The sequence below is a fragment of the Adelges cooleyi genome, unplaced genomic scaffold (genome assembly GCF_023614345.1).
Source record: "Adelges cooleyi isolate 19-005CV unplaced genomic scaffold, UGA_ACOO_1.1 ACOO_flye_CR_arks_rails_tigmint_CR_PRNA_376, whole genome shotgun sequence".
In the NCBI taxonomy this organism is placed as follows: Eukaryota; Metazoa; Arthropoda; class Insecta; order Hemiptera; family Adelgidae; genus Adelges; species Adelges cooleyi.
The window spans coordinates 7,399,834-7,422,440 of record NW_026096053.1 but is presented as its reverse complement, the minus strand read 5'-3'; the positions used below and the strand labels follow the sequence as shown (position 1 = coordinate 7,422,440).

Below are 22,607 nucleotides of genomic sequence, written 5' to 3'. Positions count from 1 at the left end.
TTATTTTCACACATAATTATTTCAACTATTTTGATTACTGTGGTCGTTTTTTCCCGTTTTCGATTTGTATGAAAAGTAAAACGATTTTTTTTATAATATTTTAAAACGATTTGGCCAACCGCCAGTTATTATATACATGGTGCTCTAGCCTCTAACACCATGAACCCGGATGTATAATGTATTACATATCATAGTTTGTCACATTTCTAAGAATTATATGTAGCTTCGTCACTTTATTGAATAGTAAATACATTTTAACATATTTATATTTATTATTTACCATTTTACAGAACAATAGTTTCAGATGAAACATTTCGTGTATTTATAAATGTCATACATGCATGTATAGACTAATCCACATGATAAAAGATAATTGTTTTAAACAATAGGATAATATTATTAGTTTATACGAAAATCACGGGCATTCTTTATTTTCCTACTTTTTTTCTCTCTCGGTGTCAAACAAAGCCCTAGTTCAGTTTATTTAGTTGGAATCGGTCAATAAACGTTAATATTATGTAGAAATTAACGCACAGCATTTGTGTATGTTTTCAGGATTCTAATCAGTAATCCTACATTGTGAACAAATAATAATCAACGATAACACGTCGGCGTTTTTGCATTATTTTGTTCGTTTTAATAGACATTTGACATTTAACCTAACCGACGTAAATTATAATGTCATACTCAACTATGCTATAATAATTGGTACCCACGTTTAGAGTTGTGAAAAAAGTACAGACCTGTCCTTAATCACACTACCTACTTCATTTCTTCTTTAGCGGATACCGGACAGTTGTAGGGTATGCTTAATTTATATACTGATCATATATTATGCAATAATATTCGCATATAATTGTGTGGTTGTATTGAATATTCTAAGTTCAAACACAAATTAAGTCAAGAAGTGATTATTTATGATATCGCTAGAGACGCAATAAGTAAGGGGGTTGTTCGAATGTTCCACTTTCAACCCCCCCCCCCTAAAAAAACATCAAGTTGCACCATTGTGACCATTTTTTATTTCGATTTACGAAAACAAGCCGGCAGCCAATTATGAAAACACTAGTGTTTCTGATATTACCTATGCGGACATATTATTGATGTAAATTTATTTGGTCATGGTCAGGAGCAAAAAAAAATCCGACCATTGTTCCCTATCACAATTTAAGATATTAGGTAATTATAATTTATATGATCTTGAATAGTATATCATTTATAGCATGCGGTTTTGTGAAAACTTGGAAAATTACATAAATAATTATTTAGCAATTTTTTCTTTTCCGTGAATGAGTTAAAAGAAATAAGTTGATTTTTAAAATCGAACATTATCAAAAAAAATGTAAAACACGGATACATCTCTATTTCCCTATTGTTATACATTATTATATAAATTTATTTAACAAAATAATTTACGCCAAATACTTGTATAATTTATAAATAACCGATCAATGTTCTTCGTTGTACAATTTGGGGTCAGCCTGATAATTGAAGTCACAGGTCACTAATGTATTTTAATTAGTGTAGCCGATAAGTACTGCAACAATACACTTGACTATTTATTTACTAATAAGAAAAAGGCAAAAACTGAGCAGAAAACAATGAAGGAAGGTTGGTTAGAACGTTCCAAATTTTAGGAATTATAATCATTAATTCATAAACAAAAATGTAAACAACTGGTGTCAGGTTGCTTGGCTATTTATTTCCGGTACCTATACATATACGGATTGTAGTAGGTATATTGTACTTGTATATTAGGTTATACTTCTGTTCACCACTACATGTCTTAATTTAAAAGTTAACAAATTACAAATTATTTTTTAATGTAAATCACTATAAATAGTTGCGTATGTCAATAAAATGACAGGCTTTAAAAAAAAAATCCCCGAATTTCTGGCCAATATTTAGTAAATGCCCATTGCTAACTGTCCTGCAAATAATACTATAATAATAATATAATATATATTATTATATAATACTATTATAGGCTATAGTCTATATAAGGTCATCGAAAGATCCTGGTGTAGCTGCCGCCATCGCAGGCATTGCTGTTTTATCGAGAATCAGCGGCTCTGTGTGTTGAGGACGGCATTACTGCGAGGTCTTCAACCTCCTTGAAATTCGGTGGGGAGGTTGTTGAACCAAAAAAAAGTATATATTCATAGTAATATACAAAACAATAGCGAGTACGTGTTTGGCGGTGGGGAGCTGATAGCAATTTGTTTTTATTCCGTTCGGTACGGTAGTGGTGTCGTCTACCGTCGTCGTTATTAGTTATTAGTGTGAATCAGAAAAATATTGCGGTTGTGTTGCGATCCCTTCAAATTACGATGTACTGGACGAAGGTAACGTGTTCGAAACTAAGTATAACGCGCCGTTGCCTGTGCTTTGTTATGTCGGCTGTACTCACTCGTTTTGTATACGAATTCATTTATATATATATGTTTATTTTTTTGATAAACAGTCGACGTAAGCAGACGCCCGCCGCCGCCGCCGGACACCTTTCTATTGTTATTGTTGTTACTATTATATTATAGCCAAATATTATTTCGACAGGAGCGGTACGTGTAGTTAGTGACAGTTGCGGTCACTCGAATGAAAATTATGCAAAACGCCACTACAGGTTGCAATCAATTTTAAAAACGGCACTCGCGCCAGACACCAGTGATACAATAACACTGTTGAAGGATTACTAACAGTACAAATTGAGTTAACACCCATCTGTGTGCTCACAAATGTTTGTCTAGCTACAAGCTGTACAACGTACCATTCACTATAGGATCAATTCTTTGCTGTAGTTGTTGTAATTGTTACGAATCAATCGTCAAACGTGTATTGAAATGCTCAAATTCATACGAGGGAAGGGTCAACAGCCTTCGGCTGAACGGCAAAAAATCCAAAAAGACCTATTCGCTTTCAGGAGAGTAAGTTGATTAGTTTTCAGTTAATAACAATCTAGTCGTTCGTGTTCTTAATATAAAAATGATATAGAATCTTTTTTCATATAAATTATTAGTTCTTAATTACTATTTTATATTGTCGATCACTGAGAAATACCTCAGGTGTGCTAAATCCTGATTAAGCTATAAAAACAAATGTATAAAACATTGAAACAATGTCTGTGTTATCTATCTATGATGTTTAAATTTTTTATTAAGAAAAATCACATTGGTATTTTTTTTTACAATAAAGAATATTTGTTTCTAATTTCCTGGCGCATCAACATCTTAAACTTTAAGTTTTGCACACAAGAGAAATGTTTCTTGTGACTGACGATAGGAAATGTACGCATAAAAACTATTGTGTATTTGATCATACCTAGAGTTTTGTTCATGTAATGGACACAAATTCTGTCTATTTCTTGAAATCAAAACATACATTTTATACTCAAATTAATAAATAATATGTTTATTATATTTTAGACTCTGCAGTATGGGTTTCCCAATAAGCCTACAGCTCTAGCTTGGGATCCATTTTTGCGGATTATGGCTATTGGTACCTCGACCGGATCAATCAAAGTGTATCCTTTTTAATATTAATGATTTTATAATTTATTGTCTGCCAGTATAATATAAACTATCTGATAAAATACTACTATAATATTTTCCATGTTCATAGTTTGTTTTAAAGAAAAAAGAATGACATTTCTTTTAAAATAATTCGCAGTATTTAAAACATCAGCTCAACTGTTTATTTAAGTCTAATCGTTTCTTAGCTAATATGAAAAGCTCAATATAAAATATTCAGTACTTCCAATCATAGTTACTACAATTGTAGTAAAACATAAGTTGTATTAAAACATTTTGTAGATAAAAAATTATATCTTAAAACTGAAACAAACACTTAAAAAAATAAAAAACTTGAATATGTTTTTAACCTTGCATCCAAACGTATGTAGTTGGTAATGTTATGATAAGAGAATGGTTCATTCAAACTAACATTTTTTTTTAGTTCCTAATAAATTGTTATCATATTTTATGCTTATTTGCATGTTTTTCTTAACAAATGTTGAATAGATTAGGTAAACCTGGTGTTGAATTTTATGGCCATTTACCTAGTTCAGATCAAGCAATAACAAAAATATTATTTGTACCAAATCAGGTAATTATAACAACCTAAATAATAATAAACATAAACAATGACTATTTTATGTATTTAGTATTAATAAAAATTAAATGTTCATTTCAGGGTCACTTGGTGTCATTATCTGACGATAATAGCATTCATTATTGGGAAATAAATGACACAGCCATTGATGAAGTTCAATCATATCTACTGGAAGGAAAGTGAGTGTTAGTCTCTTTTCACACCTAACATGTAAGGTACGCTCGTTTTTTCATATGCCGCATATGAATTGAAACGATGAACCACACACAAGGATTGTAAAGAACCCATATTTCAAACTCGCCGTGTAAAAATGTGTTTAGTACTCTACGTGTAGGTGTGAAACAGGCATTAAAAGAGTTTTAACTATGAAAAAAAGTTATAAAACAGTATTTAATAATATTTGTACACGTTTTAGACTTAAACAAATATCTTCGATGAGCTTAGAATCAAATTGTGAACATTTGTTGCTCGGAACTGAAGGAGGAAACATATTTACCATCGATTTATCCACATTTGAATTATCGGATAATATTATTTATCAAGATGTTGTAATGCAAAAGTAAGTTTGGTAAATAATTAATAATAATTCGTCAACATATTTAACCAAAATGTTAAAACACTTTTAGAGTGTCTGAAGAATATAAAAAAATCCCGGTGCGGTTGAAGCCATAGTAGAGCAACCTAATAATCAAAACAATATTTTGATCGCTTATAGCAGAGGATTGATTGTTTTGTGGGACAAGGTGGATTCAGTCGTTCTGAAGGTAAATAAATATTATAATATTTGTAATCACTTGATAGTTATATTCCTTAATTTACTTTAATGGCTTATTGCCCTAAATGGACCATTAAGTACTGATGGCTGAGCGATGCATGAGGTTTCTTATCATAGTGATTTTGCAATACGGGTTGTTAAAGTCCATTCCCTAGAGACTGAGATATGGGCTCCTTTTCAGTGTGTCAAACTGCTACCTTACCCACTCGATCACTCTACCTCCATAACTTAATAGTTACTTTATCATGAAAATAACTATTATTTTGTATTAAAAAAAATTGTTTAGACATTTATTAGCAGTCAGCACGTAGAAAGCATATGTTGGTTTGAAAACGGAGAAAGTTTTTATTCTTCACACAACGACGGTTCAGTAACGCTTTGGAAAATAGATGACCAATCTGATGAAAATGACAATGCAAATACTATATATGGACCATATCCGTGCAAACCAATCCCTAAAGTGCATTGTCAACCATCGAGCCAAGATCTCGAGTAAAATATTTCTATTATAGACACATACTATTAAGACACATGCTAATTTAATAACAAAATTGTCTTGTTTGAATTTTAGTGACAATTTACTCATTTTTTCTGGGGGGATGCCTCGAGCATGTTATGGTGATCGCCATGCTGTTACAGTTCAGCTGGGTACTTCCAAACATGTAGCATTTGAGCTCACGTCAAAAGTAATAGACTTTTTTACCACGGCGGCTTCTATAAATGAAAAAGGTAAACCAAAAATATATTTTATTAAAATCAATGTTTTAATTTTTGAATTTTTTTTAGGTTGTAGTTCTTTAATAATCCTAGCAGAAGAAGAAATAGTTGGCATCGATCTATCAACTGATGATTGGTCTTTGATCCAATTGCCTTACCTCGTCTCTATTCATGCAAGTGCTATAACATTTACCAATTTCGTGTCTGACATCAATGAAGAATTATGGAACAACATAATTACTGCTGGAAACTTACAAAACGAAAATAATTTTTCCTCAAATGTGAGTTTTTAAATAACTATTATGAATTTGAAAATGTCCATTTTTATGTAAGTTTTTTTTAACATAAATCATAATATTGATTGATAATCAATATTTGCTATAGCCTAATTAAATACATAACAAAAAAATTAAATTTAAACAATCTAAACCAAAAAAACTTCTTTACAAAGTTAGAGATAAATTTAAGTTTGTCTCGTCCATTAATTTGTTTTTCAATGTATTACAATATTTTTGTAAATTTTTTAGGAGTGGCCTGTAGATGGAGGGGAATCTAATATGACGGTTGAACAAAGAAGAGATGTTTTAATAACAGGTCACGAAGATGGTTCTGTTAAGTTATGGATTGCAAATGGTACACCATTACTACCTATTTATATATTTAAATCTTCGTGGGTTTTGGTTGGAGATGATGCCGATAACCATTCCAGTAATAGTGTAGCTGTTGACGATGAAGAAGAATGGCCTCCGTTTAGGAAAATTGGGAATTTTGATCCTTATTCGGATGATCCTAGATTAGCTATTAAAAAAGTAATTTTGTGTCCTAAAACTGGCACAATGATTGTAGCGGGCACAGCTGGTCACATAATTGTAACAAAATTCAGCGATGAATCTTCTTCTAATGAAATAAAAGTAATTTAGAATTTGTTTTTTATTACCATGATATTTGTAATCGCCAATGGTTTTATTTTAGACAATTCAAATGAACGTTGTTGGTGAAAGTTTTATATGGAAAGGTCATGAACGTTTGAATTTAAAACAAACCGGAGATGAAGCCAATAACAATAATGGCAAAAATACTACATGCCTCACATTCAAAGCAGGTTTTCAGCCTACTTCTGTTTTACAAGTGTATCCTCCTGCATCAATTACTGCTGTAGCTTTGCATACCAATTGGTCTTTGGTCGCAGCTGGTACAGCCCATGGTTTAGTACTTTATGACTATTATCGACAAGCACCCGTTTTGACAAAATGTACTCTAAATCCAAATGGTATTGATCAATTAGTACTACTTAATAAATTTCACAAAAAAAAAACCAAAATACTAATAAAATCATTCTTATTTAGATTTGTCCATGGCTGGCGACACTCCTATATCCCGAAGAAAATCATTCAAAAAATCTCTCCGAGAATCTTTTCGAAGACTTAGAAAAGGAAGAAATTCCACAAGAATTCCTAACGATAAAAAATCTGGAAGCATTACACCTGATAAAAGACGCGAAGGGTGAGTAAAACCACATTTAATGTCTAATATTTTACATGACAAAATATAATAACTACGCTTGCTTTGATGTGGAGCGGAAAAGGTATTACATTGAAGTTGTTTTTATTTACATGTCTGAAACCGCAATATTGTTTCCGGCTCATGAGTGATTTCTTCTTGTTGCAAATCTATTGATAGGAAATTCTTATTTTTTTTATTGAATTTTTTAGCTTCAATTTTTTGGACTTGAATTTCAAGGTTTGAAAATTGAGTGTGGTTCTATAACAAAAATATTTTTTTTGAACTCTATAAATATCTATATTTATTACTGAAAACTCTTAAAAATACAATAATTTTTATACACTTAATATTGTTACTTGTCGATATTTACATATAGTGATTTTGTTGATACTACATTTATGGATCAAAATATATCAATTTAACCCAAGAAGTTGTTTTTGCAAGTAATGGTAATTTTGTAGTTTTCGTTGTTTTTTTTTTTTAATTTTTTAGAATTTTATATGTTCCAGTCAAAAAGCAAAAAATGTTCTATAGATTTTTTATTTTTATCAATTTAAAAAACTAATAAAACACATTGGTTACCATTTAAAACCTAAAAATATTCTAGTGACACTTTTATTGAGGAAACTTAAACAGTCATATATCAAACATAATTGTAAACACATTTTATTTTCTACTAATTTTTCTTTATATTGAATAGTTTTCCATTCAAAATTCCTTAAAACTTGTCGTACCCAACCTCACTATATCTGTCTATGCTATGTTAGCTGTTTTTCTATGTAAATAAAAATTTGTTGTAACTTATGTATTTATATCTCTGTTTTTCTTTTATTATAGTACATTAACTATTTCTCCAATGGAAGCAAGACCTGTGGAAAGAGCGATTGAAGCGAGATCAGTTGATGATGGCCAAGGAAGTATGGTCCGATGTCTAAGTTTCGCCAAAACATTTATTGTTACAGGTAGATATTGATAATAAATAATTACAATTAAAATTTATTGAAACAATTTTATATTAAAAAGTGTTAAATATTTTGTAGCTTCTCATATAACACCGACGATCTGGGCTGGTACTAACAATGGTACTGTGTATATATTTACAATCAGTATACCTCCTAGTGACAAACGAAAAGAAAGAAGAGTTACTTCGCAATTAGGAAAAGAAATCCAATTAAAGCACCGAGCTCCGGTAATTGGCATCACTGTAATCGATGCTGAAAATCGATCGGTTACCGAAGTACAAGAAAACTGTCCTCCCGGTAAACCAATAGATGTGTGTGGGCCACATAAGGTTATCATTGCATCAGAAGAACAATTTAAGGTAGTTTTTATACATCTAAATGAATGCTAGTCTAAGCGTATCGATTGTAATATTGTATCCTTATTATAGATATTCTCGTTGCCTAATTTGAAACCGGTTTGTAAACTGAAATTAACCGCAGCAGAAGGCGCTCGCGTTCGTAGAATGTCTATGGCTTACTTTAAAACTAACGATTACATCGAAAGCTGTCTGTTGTGTTTAACTAACTTGGGTGAAGTGATTGTACTTAGCGTGCCAGACCTTAGAAGACAAATACAAGCGGCTGTTATTCGCCGTGAAGATATAAAGTATGTCATCATAATATAAAAATATGTTTATAATGATCATTTTTATTAAGTAAATTTATCATTTGTGAAATTAGTGGAATTTCGAGCTTGGCGTTCACACACTATGGAGAGGCTTTGTATTTACATTCAAGCAGTGAACTGCAAAGAATTTCTGTGTCTGCAACCAGTATCACACAAGTAGATTGTACTTTGAATTTACCGGGTAGAGATCAGTCGCTGCCAGAGAGTCGGTCCATCACGCCGGTGAATGGCTATACTGACGACGAACAAGAAAATCATCCAAAAGTCAACGGTATTTATTTTTGGTTTTTTACTTCTAAATCAAACTAATATTTTTGTTTTCAATATTTTTTACTTTTAGGGTGTTCAGATAGCACAAAAGAAAACGGCGACAGTAATTTACAGTTAAACAATAGTGATCTCTCTGTTGGCGATATAACATTAGACTCTATTAAAGACCATTTAGCTAAGTAAGAATTTTAACAAAAAATGAAATATCTACTTTATCAAACATCTCTTAGTACAAATTTTATCCAATCCAAATATTTAAAATTTGGCAGAACAATGTTTAATAGTCATTTTAGTATCAAACTATAATATTCAATTTTAATACAAATTGAATAAAATCAGATTGTATTTTAAAAATGTAATTGCCCGTTTTTGTTTTTTTTTAACTACTATATTTAGAAATAAGAAATAATTTAAAAATAATATTAATTTCATGATGTATCTAAAGAAAAAATGTTTCAATAAATTAGATACCTATTATATTATTAACACTAATTAGTTAAATATTGATTTTATTTTTAGCTCCAATTCAAATTTAAATTTGACTTCTACATCCAATAATGTTGAAATTAATAATCATCAAAAACCTGTGACAAAACATGAAGTATCTACGGCTACTACAACCCCAGTAAAAACATCAAATTCAACTACAGTGACTTCAAACGATACAATCGCTGTTGTTAGTAAGTTAACATTGAGATATATTATGCTTTTTTTTTAGTTTGATATTACTTTTTTTTCACATTTGCACCTACGAAGATAAATAATTAAAAAAATAAGAGTTTTGCATTATTGTTTGTTTTTAGATACATAATTTTTTTTTTTATTATTCATTATTTTTGTAGTGAAATAATAGTATCTAAATAGTGTTGTTGTTGTTTTCATTTATCAGATTTATCAACAAGTTTAATTGTAGAAGACGATCCATCGGCACAGACAAATTTAGAGGTTAGCCAATAATAAAATGGATATATGGCTATAGCCTGTGTAACAGCTATCAGTTTACATATCTAATATTTCCATCACTGAATGATAGCAGAATAGATCAATTCTTAAACTTGTCTGTGCATTTATGCGCATGCCCATTTGCTCTTTTGCTCTTTTAGCTATATATTTGGCTTACATGTAGTATCAAAAATTAGAAAATAAACGTATTAGGCACTGAGAAAGTGTAGACGATTTATTTACTGGTGTGGGTAAAGCAGAAAAAAATTAACTTGATTAGGCTAATATAGAAGGGTTGCGGCTTTTAACCATAATTGGTTTTATGTAATACCATTGATTTTAAAATATACAAACAAGTGGTGACCGATTTTATGTTGTATTACCGCCGTCAAGAAGTACCATTGTCATAGTTGATGGATGTGCAAAGTGTAGAGTACAAACCTGGCCATTTTTTAATCAAATTCTTATTTGAAATTGATTTTTTATATACTGTATCAAATAAACTTTTGTTTAAAATACATATTTATTTCTTGTTTTAAATTCGTCCAAAAACAAACTTTTATAAATTGATTTATATTTAAATAATGCTCAGGTCAAAACCCTTTCTTGACGTCCAAAATTGTGCATGAAGTTAGTCGCCATTTTAGTGCTTAGCACCGCTTATGTTCATATTTTAAAATCAATAGTAATACCTAATAAAATATTTTTTGTATAAAATATAATTGATTAAAATAATACTTAAAAATTATTCCATTTTATTAATCTCAAGTATTCCAGAAGAATATTTATATTCACTAATCCCATATAACTATTCCATGTTTAACACTAGTTGTTTTTTGTTTATTTTTGGGGCAGATATTTTTCATCATTATAAAATTTGATGATAGTTAAAATATTTAATTTTTTTTAATACATATATTATTCGATTGAAGTATGTATGCCATAATTATTATGGATTGTACAAGAAATCAGGTATAATCTAAACAAAAGTTTTCTAATAGTGGTCAGAAATAGGGCTCCCTATTTCACGTGAATCACGGCTCACGGATTCACGTGAAATTAATCACTAGTTTATAAGACCCGTGATTGGAAATTGTCCGTGAATTTAAAATTTTATTTTGTGGTATCACGTGAATAATATTAATATACGTGATCACGTGAATTTTGTACAACGTATTCACGTGAATTAAACATACGGATTTTAAGTTACTTTTATTCACGTGATCACGGAACCGTGATCACGTATGTATTATTTCACGTACGGTACCGAGACCCCTAGTCAGAAATGTAATGAAAATAAAAATAACAATAATAAGTACATTACTTCATTAAAATTTAGAAAAGTTGTTTACAATAACATAATGGGCTTATTTCTTATTGTCGATGGTTAAATGAACTTAGATTGGTAGGGATCCGTCTGTTGGTCATCGACTGGCAATCAGAACTGGAAAATGTGTTAAGAAAATAAAACTAAAAAGTGGTTCAGATTGCCAGCGGTGGGGCGTGATTACCCGCCCGCTGATTTGCCCAGACTTTTCTTGATGTGTATATATATATTACGTGCTGTGCGACTAATACGTTTGATTCATATAGATTAATTATATTAATTAATTATTATAGTGTAACAATAATGTATCATATCATTTAATTTGCTTATATTTTATAATTATTACTCTATTTATGTATTTTGTGTATAAACCTATATATGATTGTTCATATGTATGTTTTGCTATAGATTCATAGAGCTCCATTGGCTCTCATGGAAGACCTAGAAGTGGAGACGGTTGCATAATGTGATAATCATCGAAACATGTGCGTTTGACCAGACATAGACTTGCTGTTTATGTAAATCGCGCCATAAATATAATTGATAAGTTTAACAATGTTGAAATAATGTTAATTTGTTAAATATTATTAACTACTAACATATAATACTATTAATATGACCTAGTTAGAATACCTGCATTGTTCCATATTATGTACCTGTTTTCAGGTAAAAGCTCGATATTATTCCAATAAACTTTTTATTTTATTCATTCAACATACACTTAATATTAAAAAAAAAAAAATTGATAAAGAGCACGTCAAAATTTCCTTTGTTTGATTCAATATACGATATTTGTTACACATCTTTATCAAAATCTTAGGATACATGTATAATAAACACTGGTGCCTTAGTTTAATTTAAGAAACATACACTTTTTTTAAATTACTACATTTTTGTGACTTGAATTATTTTTTACCAATTTACCAATTTCTTATCAATATTTCATTATTATAATTATTATAGTATTATTATTTTTGTTAAAAACATTTTTTTTTACAAAAAAATTCACATATCACAATTTTTTTTAAATTTTATTCCATTAAGTTGCAATTATTTCCTAGTTTTTTACCTTTTTTATTTTTTAATCGTTTTGTATACTTACATTGTTAAGTAAAAAAAACAAATTCCATTTAATGTAAATTACTTTTATTTGTTACAAATTCCAAAAGAACAAATGTGTTTTAGATATTTATGTATTTATACATTCGTTGTGTCATTCACTTCAAACATTCCAATTTTCTGAACTTGTAACTAAACATTCTGGTTAATTGTGTTGAACATTATTTGGTAATACAGTATTAAAAAATTATTAATATTAATTTGTCCTTGACTATTTAAGACAATATGTAAATTATAATGTTAAATGAAGATCTCTTGTGAACTAAATTTTTTCATTTATTGGAAATATGTATTTTTTTTTTTTGTACATAATTTAGTCAATTATTTATTATTATAATTTTACATTTTACAAATATTAGTTGTTTAAATGAAATTAGTATTTTTTTAATAATAGAACAGCTTTATAAATGTTGAGTACTCTGTTGATTTTGTATACTTGACTTTCAATATCCACTTTGTGGTTAACTTACCAAAGTACTATTAAAGTAATTCGTAATTCTTTATTTTGGTGTTATTAAATATACAAAGTTAGTTTTTGATACGTAAAAAAAATGTTGGATGTTCACAATTTTTATACGGTTTTTCCATTTTCGTGGGTCAATTGTATCTTTTGTATTGTCGTCGCCAAAATGTAATAGTGCCTAAGGTTATTCTTTCTGGTCTCTAAAAATAAAAAAGTTATTTAATATTTTTAACAAATTTTATTTACAAAAATAAACTATGACATATTTATGTAAAAGTTAACATTTGAAAATGTATGAGGTGATGGTAACATGGCATGATAACCTTACCATGCTGTATAGATTAAATTTAATAATATTTATTTATATATGTATTGTTTTTGTACCTACAAGCAAATAATGTTGTAAACACCAATTTTATTATAATGAATAAACAAAAGTAACAATAAAAAAAAATTCATGGTTTTCGCGGTCTTTTTGAGCTTTGCCTTCCCTTACATCTCTCTCCCTAGGTGTGTCGCCACGACAACCAACTTGAAAGCCACCTATGGATCAATACTTTTATCTACTACCTTGTACTCATATAACTACAGAGCATGAATGTGTGACCATTAAAAACTACCGGTGTGGATTTTTTGGTAAATCGTTTTTGATGTAGTTCGTTATACGTATATTAATCTCATTTTTTAATAGTTTCAATTCCCTAAGCATGACCTACGGAAATCGCCATGGTACGACAATTTTAACACACTCGATATTGTTGTTTGCTAGTGTTATTTTGTTTACAATTCCCATTGGCGTGCTTTGGAATCGCATCACAACCGAACAAAACCAATTGATCAACTATAAGTACGTTACACTATTTACATAAACAATCGCATAATATTATTATAATCGATGGCTTATTTTTATCCTCGACATATCGCCAGAGACATTTATTAGCGCGTTCATTATAATTTATAATTACAAAATAATTTTTGCTTAATATCTAATTCAATTGTATTTCTATACAATGTACATGATTGAGCACACTTATATACCGGATACCTAAATTTACTCCAATTTAACCGCCACACATGTGTCGACCTAATAAAAGGATGTGTCCGACTTGCCTCGTCGTTTGAAAACCATACTGCATTTGCCATTTGATGTGTTTGAGTTCAAATAATAATTTTTATTCTTATATTTTGTAGGCCTCACGTGGCTGCTTTGGTGTTGGCTCGTGGCGGCAGCAAAGCCGTACCGAGAAAGAATTTGGCCGAGATTCAAAATACCACTCTTTTGCGGAGAACACTGAATACAATTAACGACTTTGGATGTAAATTTGACATATTTTTTGAACATAGGCGCCTATGTTTCGAGAATGTTTTCTACAGTATTATTTTTAAAATGCCGTTAAAACAGCTATATGTTAAAATGTGTAAAATTAAAGTTTCACGAAAAAAGTCCCTCCGTCCATACTACTTGTCTATACTATTTTTTTGAAATAATGTTAGCTTGAGCTTTACTATAATTTCAACCCAAACATTTTATTTCAAAAATCATGTTGGGCAATTTTGAAGACTTAGGGAGTTAACACTCCCTAAAATCAGTGACGCAAACTTATTTGCGTCACTGATTTTATATAAACGTAGCTTTTGGGATGTGTTTAGACATCCAAAAAATACTTCCTTCCCACCTTGGTTGCACTACTGATACTGTTTACTCACCTGCATAATCGTTGTTATTCTTCGTACAGTATTTCAGGACGTATGGGTGTCAACGGATGATGATGAAATCGCCGCCGAAGCCGAGTTAGGCGGTGCTAAAGTGTTCCGCCGTAGCGATCAAACGGCTTCGGACACGGCGACCTCCTTGAGCGCCCTCAAAGAGTTCAGCATGTATCACCAAAAGGTTGACATTTTCGCTGTCATTCAATGTACATCGCCTTTTTTGACCGTCGACTACCTGGGAAAGGCTTACAGGATGACGGTGCAACAAAAATTTGATTCTGTATTTTCGGTAACGCGAAGCCACAAACTAAGATGGACTCTGGATTCCAGTAAGTCACGCACGGGCGGCGTCTAAAAAGTGGGAAGTGGGAACAGTATATAAATACATGGGATTTTGTTTTTTTAGGCGGTCATTTACATCCATTGAATTTCGACGTTTCCAAACGACCAAGGAGACAAGACTGGGGAGGCGAATACGTGGAAAACGGAATGTTTTATTTTGCTCACAGGAAGCTCGTTGTCAACGACAAGCTACAAGGCGGAAAGTAAGTCAACAAATTCGAATAACGCCCAACTATACAGTTTTTTTTTTTTAGGTTTATTGAGTAAATGAAAATCGTTTTTTGTTTCTTCAGACTAGGAGTGGTTGTGATACCTGTAAATAGGAGTCTGGAAATTGATACGGAATTCGACTTAAAGGCTGCTCGACTTTTAGCCTCGTTGCACGATTCTCCGAAAAATATTACTGAAAATAAGTTATAACGTGTGTTTTGTCACATTAAGTAAATTTCAAATTAAATAAGGCATAGGCGTTTTTCGATTAGTTAAAATACAAAAAATATTTAATGCCTATTTCTATTTTAATGCCTACCTACTTTGAACGTTTATAAACTATAATTATTGTACCTATATCGATTGTACAAAATGTTATGACTTTTATATTATAAAACCCATGTCTTCACATATAAATTATAGACTAGTTATAGTATTACTTTACATTTAATATTTTTATTGGTAAATAAAGTTGGTAAAGTTGGATTAAAGTTGATACCCATCTATACATGAATATTACTATTATACAGCCAGTAAAATGTAAGTGTAGTTAAGTCTACTTGTTAGTTTAATCATTGAATCAAAAAATCCTCGTAAATACATTATATATTTTAATTTTACTCACCATGTTAATAATTTAGCTTACTTAACCTTTATTATATAATTCAATAGTAATTATCATATTTTATCAGCTTGGAAGTATATACATAATATGTATTACATCATAAAAACTATAATTAGACGCGTCGTATGAAAAGTAGCACCGTTCTAGTTCTAGCGAAAACTAACACCGTTCGAGGCTTCTTACGAAAACTCGCACCGTTGGCGATGACCTTACGAAAAGTAGCACCGTTCACGAATTTCTTACGAAAACTAGCACTGTTAGCAACGATGGGAAGAATAGCACGAACGGTGCTAGTCTTTGTAAGAACTCACGAACGGTGCTACTTTTCGTACGGGGCGTCGATATGTAGTTACGTCACGTAACTACATACTCAGTTCTCAATTATGACCAAGCGTAGCTAAGGGAGCGGTCCGTGGGTTGTACCCCTCCTTCTCAAAAACAAAACTAGCCTACTACTATTTAAAGGGAAACAAATTCATAATAAAATATATCTAAAGTGAAATGTTTTATCATTTTGATGTTATTTATTATATAGTTGATGTATATGATCTAATTTGTATGCCAGCTTCCCATAAAAATAGATTGAAAACGTTATGGAGAAAATGTTTATAAATTCAGCTTAAATAGAACCATCATTTAAGAAAAATCTAATTATATATTTTATTTAATATATTTATAATAATTTTGTTTGTTTGTTGATTTGTTTTTTTTTAAATTTTTTTTTGATAAAAGTACTTCTTTGGAAAAATGGCGCATGAAGTCCTCGTATATTTTTAAGGAAATATTTTGAAAAAACTCATAAATCACAGAAATCCACGAAATAATATATTGTTAAGGTTTTACTATTTTAAAAATGTATTATAGAAATTTAAAATCATTATAAATAGGTAAGAGCCAAGAGGTAAAACGCAGTGGGAACTTAGGAGCACTCCTATCAGGACCGTATTAGCGCATAGGCACTGTGCCTGGGGTCTACCGAAATCTCTGATCTTTTTTTGTAATACCTAGTCAATCGTAAAAGTAATTCGTACATTATATCACACGTTATCATTTTTTGGAAGATCTACCCCCAACTCGTTATATCATGGTAACTGAAGCGGAAGAAAAGCTGCTTACACATTCGACATTAGTCATTATAATTTATAATACGAGAATGTTAGATCCCATGACTAAAGAAACTAAAAATAGCACATGTAAATTATAAAATAGCCAGTCGGTAGGTACACTTTACATTGAAGCTGTTACAATAATTATTGTCAACAGATTAGAGCTGATAACAGAGTGACAACACGTCACGACTCACGTCTGCTCGAACTAAGACACTGTAATATATTTTGTGGTAAATGGTTATAGCTAGTGTTGACTATTGATAATTAATAATTATTAGTTTAAAGTTTTTAAATGCAGTTGAGAAGGGGCAATTAGACGTGTATAATTCATTAGTACACGGCTTTCTATGTGTCTATCGACTATCATCGGTCAATAATTCTGTTATGTAAATTTTCAGACATAAAACGCAAATTATTTTTGTGATTTTAAATTAATTTTTGTGTGTCTACTACCTACCCGACATATTAAATACGATACATTATTTCCAACGTAATATACTCATGAATAATATTTAAATATTCTTAAGACGATTTAAGTGTAAGCATAAATTATTATATGTTATTTAATTGTACGCGATAATTAAGTTAAATTACTAGAAACTTTTCGTTTGTGTTTTTTTTACAGACTATAAGTAGAGTATGAAAAGTAATTTTTGACAAAAACTTAAATAAAAAAAATAATATGGATAATTTAAGATTTGATGGACGAGTTGTTATTGTAACTGGAGCTGGTGCAGGTATGTATATCGAATATCGTCTTGGAAAAAAGATGACCAGGGAGAAAATGTTCAAATACTTGTTTAAATACAATAAGTCATGCACTTGTTTTGTCTCTCTAAGTTGTTAAAACGAATATCTGTATTATAGTTTGAATTTGTAAATACATTTTTTTTTAAATGCTAATCTATCTATTGTATAATAATGTAATCAATAAGTAAAATATAAATACAATTATGATAAATTCATAAAAAAACAAACATTATTATTCACCATTGAACATTTAATATTATTATGTATTTAGGTTTGGGCAGAGCTTACGCGTTATTGTTTGCTGAACGGGGAGCTTCAGTTGTTGTCAATGATCTTGGAGGTAGCCGATCCGGAGATGGAAGTAGCAGCAAAGCAGCAGATACCGTTGTTTCTGAAATACGAGCCAAAGGTAAATTATTTAAATAAAAAATGACCTTTTTTATAATTTCACTTTTTTTAAAATGTCATTTTGTAATCAGGCGGTAAAGCGGTACCAGATTACCACTCTGTAATTGAGGGTGAAAAATTAGTACAGACTGCTCTTGATAATTTTGGACGTGTTGATGTGGTTGTGAACAATGCTGGTATACTTAGAGATAAATCATTTGCTCGGATAAGCGAATCTGACTGGAGTAATATAACTGCTATTAGTATGTCAACGTTGAACAAATCACTAAATACATTTTTAATTTTTAATAGATTTGGTTCATGACGTTCATTTGAAAGGAGCATTTAAAGTTACACAAGCCGCATGGCCTCATTTTCGTAAACAAAATTATGGCCGTGTTATTGTTACAAGTTCAAATTCTGGCCTTTACGGAAACTTTGGACAGGCAAATTACTCGTAAGAACTTTGGTTAATATGATACTTATAGAAAATTATTAAAAAGATATCTGTACATTTTTTAAATAGTGCAGCAAAACTTGGTTTAGTAGGCCTTTGTAATACAATATCAATTGAAGGTCGAAAGAACAATATCAATTGTAATGTTATTGTGCCGACAGCAGCTTCTCGACTCACCGAAGATATTTTACCCCCTGGTAAAATTGTATATTTTATATAATATTAAAAAATTTATTTATTTTTCTCCTTTCTGGTGCAGATTTTTTTGCAGAGTTGAAACCCGAACTTATTGCACCAGTAGTTGTATGGCTTTGTCACGAGAGTTGCGAAGAAAATGGTTCTATTATAGAATCGGCTGCCGGATGGGCTACAAAATGTAATGTACCATTTTGATAGGGTTTTAGCTTTGATGCAAAATGGTTTTATAACACTTATTAAATTACAGGCTATTTGGTTAGAGGCAAAGGTGCTCTGCTTAGACATAGGATTACGGATTCAGTCTCTCCTGAAAATGTGCGTGATGTTTGGCGTGAACTTACTGATATGTCTCAAGCTACTAGACTAAACTCTATTGAAGTAAGATATTTTAAGATTACTTGAGATTGGTATAAATTAATTGGATAATGGCAATTGATAATTTTATTCAGGAGGCATCATCGACTCTATTAAATGTATTGGATGAAATTAAATCTGGCCTACCTCAAGTCGAAAATGAATCAAATAGCGTATTTAGTTTCACAAATAGAGATTCAATCATGTATGCTATTGGTGGTAGGATATATATTTAAATTAAAAACAAATACAATTTTATAGTATAAAGTAGAATATTTTTTATTGTTTTACAGTTGGAGCTAATGTAAAAGAAGAAAGCGATTTACAATATTTATATGAATCTCACGATAGCTTCTCAGCGTTACCATCGTATGCAATTTTACCTAGTTTAATGGCGACAATGAGTAGTATTCTTATTTCAAGTGCAATACCGGGAAAAGAATTTGATTACTCACAAGTAACAATGGATACATTTGTGTATTGAATCTCATATTGGTAGTTATTGATTATTGTTGTTACTAGGTTTTACACGGCGAACAATATTTAGAATTGCACAAACCTATGCCTGTTGAAGGTAAACTGACATCCAAAATTAGTGTTTCAGATGTTGTGGATAAAGGAAAAAACGCAGTCATTGTCGTTGATGGTATGCATTTTTTTATGATTTATTTTATTTCGAAAATCACACAACAGACAATTTGTAATTTTAATTTCTCATTATATATTATTTATTTATTTATGTATTTCAAAATTTTTAATGTTAAACATTCTGATGTAGTTTTAAATGTTTGTGATTTTTTTTCAGTTATTAAATATTGGTTGAAATAATTTTCAGGGAAAACATACGATGAAAATGATGATTTGATCGCAACCACTCAAATATGTATATTTGTAGTATCGGCTGGTGGATTCGGAGGTAAACGTTCTTCAGATGTAGTAATTTCCCCGCTTGATGAACCTAAACGGTCTCCAGATTCCACTGTTGTCGAGAAGACATCCGTTAATCAAGTAAATGGGATATTTTTTGCGCCTTTTAGTTTTTATCTTTGCAATTTTCTGTTTCCAACAAATGGTCATTATAATTTACATGTATTTTTTAAAATTTTTTAAGGCGGCTGTTTACAGATTATCTGGGGATCTCAATCCTTTGCACATTGATCCATCTTTTGCCTCGGTTGCTGGTTATCAATCGCCAATACTACACGGACTTGCTACTTTAGGCATGTCAGTACGCCATATATTGAAGCAATACGCAGACAATGATCCAAAAAAATTTAAATCTCTCAAGGTAAATTTTATCAAAACTAGTACAATACCTACATGTCATGGGCCTAAGTAAAAAATGTATAACAGAATAAAGAAGGCTGCAACGGAACTTTTACTAACAAACACATAATTCTAAAATACAAATTTCAACCAAAACTCAAAAGTAATTTTTTTTTAATGAGATCTGGGCAATACTTATTTTTAATTAAATATACCATCTTATACAATTTTCCCATTTTCATAATTGTACACAAAACAAAACTCAATATCGTATTTTCATAATTCATAGAAATACAATTTTTTTTTTTTTCATTACTGGTATAGGCTGTTTATTAATATTATTTTTTAAAAATATATTTAGTTAGTAAATTTGACTATACCATGGTCTTCCGTGTATTGTAATAATAATTTTAAAAAAAAATGATGGAGCCTATTTATTATTATGGGTAGTATGTTAATTATTTATTCAGCTTGCCTAATTTAACTTAGCTATTTTAATAATTGAATAATTGAAAATAAAAAAATGCATATTAATTAAAAATTAAATATTCTAAAATGTTATTACTTATTAGACACTTAGTTGTAATTTTCTTATTAAAAGCAATTACTGCATTGTTAAAAAATATTTAAATGATTTGTAGCCATGATTCATGAAATTGAATGTGAGGGTTAACAGCTGCTTTCATTAATGTATTTACTGTTGTTGTGTGACCTCTAGGTGAGATTCAGTAAACCTGTTTTTCCTGGCCAAACGTTACAAACATCTATGTGGAGGGAGGGGAACCGCATTCACTTTGTCACTACTGTTCAAGAAACAAACTCCAGAGTCTTATCAGGTTAGTAGAGATTTATGTATTTTAAATTGTTTAACGATAATAGTATAATAAATTATTAGGTCTAGGTTATTAGTGACTACAATATTATATTGTTATCATGAGACTTAAAAAAAAAAGTCATGTAGTTGAATTGTCTACAGTCACTCAGCACTTGGTAATTTATGTCGATACTTAACTACATGCCCTGTTGACCCATTTCAAATAATATTTACATACAATGAGTTTCAAAGTCTAGAATCAACAGGTTTCTTAACAATAATGTTCAATTACACTGTATGATAGTAATATAATTATGTTGCAACAACTTTATCTTATGTTTTCTGTTATTATATATACATTATTTTTCACTGTATTTGGCGTAGTTTTGTTTGTCGATATTGTTTTTACAAGGTGAATTATATATGTATAAAATAAATTTATTGTTGTACATAAATTTAATTGATAAAACTAAAATTGTTATATTGTGTGTCTGGCCTTATGGCAATCGCGTTTACTGTTAGTTCTAATTTTTAGGCGCATACATGGAATTGCACGAAGTTAACCTGCCGGCCAAACCTCATGTGGTGTTGTGCGCTGACGCCGTTGAAGAGTTACCTAGCGATGCGGTATTCCAAGGAATGCAAGAACGCATAGATTCCAATCCTAGTTTGGTCAAGACGATTAATGGCGTGTTTTTGTACCACATTACGAAAAATGGAAAAGTTGTCAAATCTTGGAGTAAGTGTGGTTTCTATTGTTGCTAATTTTTTTTAAAAAATGACAAGTGTCATCCATCGGCGGCATATCAGGTTAAAATCTATTAACCCTCTAAAATAATTCTATATAATAGACCGTAAAAAATTCATCAGCATGATAGCCCAATAAGGGTTCATTTAAATATATTTTTTACATTTGAATTCTAATTAAATAAAATCTTATTTAGCTGCCGATTTAAAAACGGGCAAAATTTACAAAGGCGAACCCGAAAAAGGAGTTAAAGCAGATACAACATTGACCATTGATGATACAGATATGATCGATTTGGTAATAATTAAAAAAAAATATTTTAGAATTATAAATTATCTGATTTATATTTTACAGGCACTAGGGAAGTTAAATCCTCAAATGGCATTTATGAAAGGAAAATTAAAAATCAAAGGCAATCTTATGTTAGCCCAAAAATTAAAAGCATTAAATACTGATGCCAAATTATAAGGATATTGTTTATAGATTATGTATTGTGATTAATGGGATCAAATTATATAAAAGGATAGGGTGTACTGTTTAAATATTTTGGTATTGGAATTTATCACTTTAATGTGTTAATAATATTTAGAAAAAACGTTTATACTTGTTTTTATTTAAATGTGAAATTGTCTATTACACAGTTTATTTTGTTCGTTTTTTTCATTCCATGAGGATTTATTTATTAAACTATTATATATTTATCATTTGATATTTTTGTCTTATTACTTTTTAAGATACTTTTAGACCGAGTACAAGTATAATTATTTCTGTCTGCAGACAATGGT

General features: G+C 30.2%; 3 protein-coding genes across 4 annotated transcripts; all 3 read left to right on the top strand.

Moving 5' to 3' along the window:
- Positions 1 to 2,197: 2,197 nt before the first annotated feature.
- Positions 2,198 to 12,517, top strand: LOC126840164 (lethal(2) giant larvae protein). Its single transcript, XM_050575722.1, is given in 22 exon segments — positions 2,198 to 2,345; positions 2,557 to 2,924; positions 3,423 to 3,520; positions 4,017 to 4,101; positions 4,189 to 4,286; positions 4,523 to 4,666; positions 4,734 to 4,747; positions 4,750 to 4,871; positions 5,169 to 5,374; positions 5,454 to 5,611; positions 5,669 to 5,880; positions 6,127 to 6,510; positions 6,572 to 6,869; positions 6,946 to 7,102; positions 7,940 to 8,064; positions 8,143 to 8,423; positions 8,493 to 8,710; positions 8,785 to 9,002; positions 9,072 to 9,180; positions 9,521 to 9,681; positions 9,891 to 9,946; positions 11,679 to 12,517. Coding segments are annotated over 21 exon segments (3,285 nt in total). The 5' UTR covers positions 2,198 to 2,345; positions 2,557 to 2,840; the 3' UTR covers positions 11,736 to 12,517.
- A 150-nt stretch (positions 12,518 to 12,667) lies between these two features.
- Positions 12,668 to 16,359, top strand: LOC126840166 (N-acylneuraminate cytidylyltransferase). Its single transcript, XM_050575723.1, has 6 exons — positions 12,668 to 13,488; positions 13,544 to 13,699; positions 14,044 to 14,168; positions 14,589 to 14,891; positions 14,969 to 15,107; positions 15,198 to 16,359. The coding sequence occupies exons 2-6, from the start codon at positions 13,560 to 13,562 to the stop codon at positions 15,322 to 15,324; spliced, it is 834 nt and encodes a 277-aa protein (XP_050431680.1). The 5' UTR covers positions 12,668 to 13,488; positions 13,544 to 13,559; the 3' UTR covers positions 15,325 to 16,359.
- Positions 16,360 to 17,060: 701 nt separating this feature from the next.
- On the top strand, positions 17,061 to 22,531 carry LOC126841153 (peroxisomal multifunctional enzyme type 2-like). 2 transcript variants are annotated; one of them, XM_050577473.1, is made up of 17 exons: positions 17,061 to 17,386; positions 17,474 to 17,585; positions 17,870 to 18,007; positions 18,078 to 18,230; positions 18,298 to 18,442; positions 18,512 to 18,639; positions 18,702 to 18,818; positions 18,888 to 19,018; positions 19,090 to 19,213; positions 19,288 to 19,451; positions 19,517 to 19,640; positions 19,830 to 20,002; positions 20,106 to 20,282; positions 20,979 to 21,096; positions 21,610 to 21,813; positions 22,019 to 22,119; positions 22,177 to 22,531. In XM_050577473.1, exons 2-17 carry the CDS (start codon positions 17,531 to 17,533, stop codon positions 22,288 to 22,290), a joined length of 2,166 nt encoding a protein of 721 aa, XP_050433430.1. In that variant the 5' UTR covers positions 17,061 to 17,386; positions 17,474 to 17,530; the 3' UTR covers positions 22,291 to 22,531. The 2 variants fall into 2 exon arrangements, with proteins under 2 accessions (XP_050433430.1, XP_050433431.1); XM_050577474.1 differs by lacking the exons at positions 17,061 to 17,386; positions 17,474 to 17,585; positions 17,870 to 18,007; ... (9 more) ...; positions 20,106 to 20,282; positions 20,979 to 21,096 and adding an exon at positions 21,183 to 21,486.
- Positions 22,532 to 22,607: the final 76 nt, after the last annotated feature.

What these genes read in the sequence shown, in the direction of transcription:
- LOC126841153 (XM_050577473.1), top strand. Translation starts at nt 17,531, where the DNA reads ATGGATAATTTAAGATTTGATGGACGAGTTGTTATTGTAACTGGAGCT. An exon ending in TGTAACTGGAGCTGGTGCAG is followed by an intron (nt 17,586 to 17,869) that starts GTATGTATATCG and finishes TTATGTATTTAG; the next exon opens with GTTTGGGCAGAGCTTACGCG. An exon ending in AGAAGACATCCGTTAATCAA is followed by an intron (nt 20,003 to 20,105) that starts GTAAATGGGATA and finishes AAATTTTTTAAG; the next exon opens with GCGGCTGTTTACAGATTATC.
- LOC126840166 (XM_050575723.1), top strand. Translation starts at nt 13,560, where the DNA reads ATGACCTACGGAAATCGCCATGGTACGACAATTTTAACACACTCGATA. An exon ending in AACCAATTGATCAACTATAA is followed by an intron (nt 13,700 to 14,043) that starts GTACGTTACACT and finishes TATATTTTGTAG; the next exon opens with GCCTCACGTGGCTGCTTTGG. An exon ending in TACAATTAACGACTTTGGAT is followed by an intron (nt 14,169 to 14,588) that starts GTAAATTTGACA and finishes TTCTTCGTACAG; the next exon opens with TATTTCAGGACGTATGGGTG.